This window comes from Sinocyclocheilus anshuiensis, unplaced genomic scaffold (assembly GCF_001515605.1).
Source record: "Sinocyclocheilus anshuiensis isolate Anshui unplaced genomic scaffold, SAMN03320099.WGS_v1.1 scaffold758, whole genome shotgun sequence".
In the NCBI taxonomy this organism is placed as follows: domain Eukaryota; kingdom Metazoa; phylum Chordata; class Actinopteri; order Cypriniformes; family Cyprinidae; genus Sinocyclocheilus; species Sinocyclocheilus anshuiensis.
Genome location: NW_015548126.1, coordinates 1,747,091 through 1,751,034, shown reverse-complemented (window position 1 = coordinate 1,751,034; position 3,944 = coordinate 1,747,091). Strand labels below are relative to the sequence as shown.

Sequence of the window (3,944 nt, the reverse complement as noted above, 5' to 3'; positions counted from 1 at the left end):
CACCACAGAATTCATCACAATGTCAACATTCACCGGCCGCTCGAAACCATCCAGCAACTTTGCTATTGTTTCTCGAGGGACTCCGTGCTTGTTCCTCCTGTTGATTAAATTAATAGACAGGAAATTACTAGGACAGCCAAGCTCTATTAGACTGCTATACAAAGCCAGTTGTAAATAAAACAAATAAATGAAAATAACAATGGCTCTTAGTTAGCTGGTCTTATTCATGGGAATATAAAAGATACTTACTGATCCTAGACTATAAAACATTTTTTCCACTTACAGCTGAAATCTCTACCTCTGTACTATAAGCCAAACCTGATCCAAAGTCAATAGTCTTTCTCATTCAGTGATTAATAAAAGTCACTGTGTTCCTGAGAACCAAAACTATAAACAGACTTACTTTTCTAACTGGGCAGGATCATATTTCCAGCGGGTATCTGGCTCAAGAAAGTCCTCTCTGTGTCCGTTGTCTAAAGCCTGTATAAAATAAAGTAAATGAATAAAAATGTGTTACTAATTAGTAAGCAGATATAGTTCATTTAGCAAATAGCTGGAGAAATCCTTGTATTGCAATACAAAATCTCTGAATGCAGACATATAGAAATGTTCTAAAGCACTGCTAATAAAACTTTCAGCCAGTGTTCAGAGCCAAGTTAAGGCCTAACTTGCATTTTACAAAAATATTCCAATCCCAGGCATTGCTTAAAGATGCCAACTCACCATTTGAACACAAGGCTTCATTTCCCAGGCTTTAACATTAGTGTTGTCGATGATAACGGGCGGTTATGGTTACTCTTCTGGTTCCAGTCGTGCTCATCACTAAGCAGAGCGGAATCAAATTCATATCTGTTGTCTTGGAAAAAGTAGTCATCTGTGCTCAGTTTTACTCCATTGGGACCAGTGGACAGGAGCTCTCTGAGACATACAGTCAAATATTAGAACATCTCTTTTTCTCTGCTTACCTAAACTAATAAAAACATGCCGTTGGGATAATTCTAGTACAACTTAACCAATCAGTGCAAGTTTTGCTTATAATATGTCTTTAGTATTTAATCAAACATTTGACCACTGGTTTGGTGCAAAAACATCAATGAGGTCATTTCTCTACATAGTTCGTTTTGCTCACCTGGCCAAAGTGGATTTTCCAGATCCTGGGACTCCCCTCAACAATATGAGCACCAAAGCAGTGTTATTATAATGCTGATATTGGTCTTTTAAGTGATAATGCTGCTGCCAGTGTGCTGAAGATGTTTGATATTCCTCAGAGAATCCAGGATGCTCATGTGACTGGAAAACCCTGTTTTGTTCATGCCACCTGTTCAAAGGTAATGGTGGTCCTTCTGATGGACCCCAGCTGTTGTTGTTGGCATGAAAACTGTGGAAGACGTTCTCCTGAGGTCTCATGTCTGGAGGATACATGATAGCACCTCCAGAGGTTGGGGGAGGGAAGAAGTGCACCCTTGGGTCTGGAGGAACCCATGGTGGAGGAGGATACCACAGCTCTGGATATCCTCCTCTACCAAAGTCATCCATATTACACTGTAAGCGAGGTCTCCATCTTTTTGGATCTTTTTGGTTGCATTCATGTGGATCTGGGTAAGGTCTGTAGGCTCTGCCGTGATCAGTTACAACAGGAATGTCTGTACTGTTTGGTTGATCGCTTTCGGGCTTGCTAGAAGGATAGAGGCCATGCTGTTCAACCGTTTTGGTTTCCGCATTGATGTCAACCTTATCAACTTCCTCAAGCTCTTTGTAAAATTCACAAAGCTCCTGCTCGATGGATGGCTCCGGGCGACACACAGGCCCAATAAATGAAGTACTAGTGATGGCCAACTTTCCAATGACACATTCTCTCTCTGTTTGGCTTGTGTTCTCAATGGAACATGTGTTGGTAACTTCTTTCACATTAGTGTCTGTCTGTACTTGTGTTGAAGGATCCAGTTCTCCACAATCTGGATTCACATCCTGTTGAGTCTCACACACACACACACACACACACACACAAAGAAAAACAAGTAGATATAATAGAAAGCTAGTGTTTGTTTGTTTGTTTGTTTGTTTTTGTTTTTTTTTATGACTTCCAACAGGTAAAAAAGCAAATTCAGTCGGATTGTTTGTCTGGTTATTGGCCGATTTAGCTACTGGTGTTACTCTGACACCATCTGTGTGATTTAGTGGTTTGTTTTCATACCGTTCCTCTACATTTCCTCTATGAGGTTGAATAATGACCAAAATAATGAGCAACAGTTAATTTTATTAAGTAGCCAATTAAACAAAATTGTTAGCCTACTAAAAAAATGTTATCTGTATTTTATTTTAAGATTAAGTTTAATTACATTGTATATATTAAATTATTTAAAATGATTTTAATTTTAAATAAACGAATGGATGAGTAAATGAATGAATGAATGAATGAATGAAGCATGTTTATTATTCAATGTATTGTGCATAACAAAATGCAAGTTGTGTAATTTTCTGTCGAGTACAAATTTATTTTGTTGCAAATAGGCATTTTTAATGAAATTACGCTAAATATATCATTTAAAAAGTCAAAGGGAGAGTATAAAATATTTATTTTTATATGTGGTAAACGTTTCATTTTATCTTAAGTAAAACCTGTAGTAGCTCCCATGAGTAGCGCCCATAGACTGTGGTAGCGCCCCTAGGACTTTTATTTTGTTTCCAGCAGCCATGTACTGTTCTGTTGAGTGAAGTAAGTTTGCGTGTAGATTCACACTCCCTCTCTCATGTAAATACAGTGCACAGCTCGTAATGTTACGGGATATTTTTGTCTCCACTAATTGTTTAACACCACAGATACTTTGAGACTGCGGAAGCGAAGACAACGAGGTTTAGCAGGTAGTTTGAATACTGTTTCAAACATATTCATCCTAGATTTTCTCATTAATACGTTCCATAATTTTTGTCATTTCAGCATGTAACAGTTACTGTGATATGATAAGTGTTGCCTTAATCTGTACTGAGAGCATTTCATGCAACATTATTTTGACACTGGCTATAATCCTGACGTCATACTCTATACTTAAAATTTGTATTTTTATTATTATATATACACATTATGGCTTGTCTTACACGTGTTGCATTAACAGCACCGATTCTGAGCTTTGAAAGAGAATATTAGTGGTTTTATTACGCTGAATTTTGATGCACATCAAAGCAGGTTCCTGAGAAAAGCATGTGCTCGTATGTTTGACAGGTTGGAGAAGATGGAGGACGATTTGTCACAGGCTTTGAATTCTGTCAGTCTGGAGCAGAAAGACAGCAAGATGGACACTTTTGGGTAAATATCCCATCTTATTCTTTATTTAGCATATGCTTTCTTATTCTAAATTATTGATATTGTATTTTACTATTGCAAGTAAAATGCAATAGTGATCAAGAATCACCCCATTTGGGCTTTAACCCTACAACCATTATTGGATGGATTTCCATCAAATAACATATTCATTCAAAAAACACATAGATTTTAACATATTCTGTCATTATGTCAATGTGCAGATATTGCTATACAATTATCCATTCAGATTTTCTTCTCATGGAGCACAAACATTGTTGTAAGTTTGTCACAAGGTTGTCAATTAAAGACCTAAAGCGCTTTTTCTGTTTCAACATCCAGAATTCTAGAAGGTGAACAGTTTAGTCTCTTGTTTGCTGAAATGGTGAACGCATGAAGCAGGGATAAGCACATTGGGATTAGCTTTCTTAACACACTTTGGTTATACAACAGGTTTCTGTTCATGTGGGGGATTTCGGTTGCTTATGGAAAACCAAACTGTTTTACGGTTCTATATTTTGGCCTCTAGTTTCCTAACTATACAGTAAAAAATAAAAATATACTTTCTATACTTACCATGATGCAAGAATGTTTATTTATCACAAACTGTGTGTGTGTGTGTGTGTGTGTGTGTGTGAAATAGCTT

At 37.0% G+C, this 3,944-nt stretch overlaps 1 protein-coding gene and 1 pseudogene across 3 annotated transcripts in view; one reads left to right on the top strand and one right to left on the bottom strand.

Moving 5' to 3' along the window:
* Window positions 1-2,893, bottom strand: part of LOC107704697 (NEDD4-binding protein 2-like 2) — a 4,875-nt pseudogene extending 1,982 nt beyond the window's left edge.
* LOC107704774 (inositol polyphosphate 5-phosphatase K-like) overlaps window positions 2,696-3,944 on the top strand; it is a 13,835-nt gene continuing 12,586 nt past the window's right edge. For 2 of the 3 annotated variants that reach the window (XM_016507792.1, XM_016507795.1), the window contains exons 1-2: window positions 2,696-2,862; window positions 3,221-3,304. In XM_016507792.1, coding sequence (XP_016363278.1) covers window positions 3,231-3,304 — 74 coding nt within the window. In that variant the 5' untranslated portion in view covers window positions 2,696-2,862; window positions 3,221-3,230. The remainder of the gene's footprint in view (window positions 2,863-3,220; window positions 3,305-3,944) is intronic. The other variant, XM_016507794.1, reaches the window with a different exon arrangement.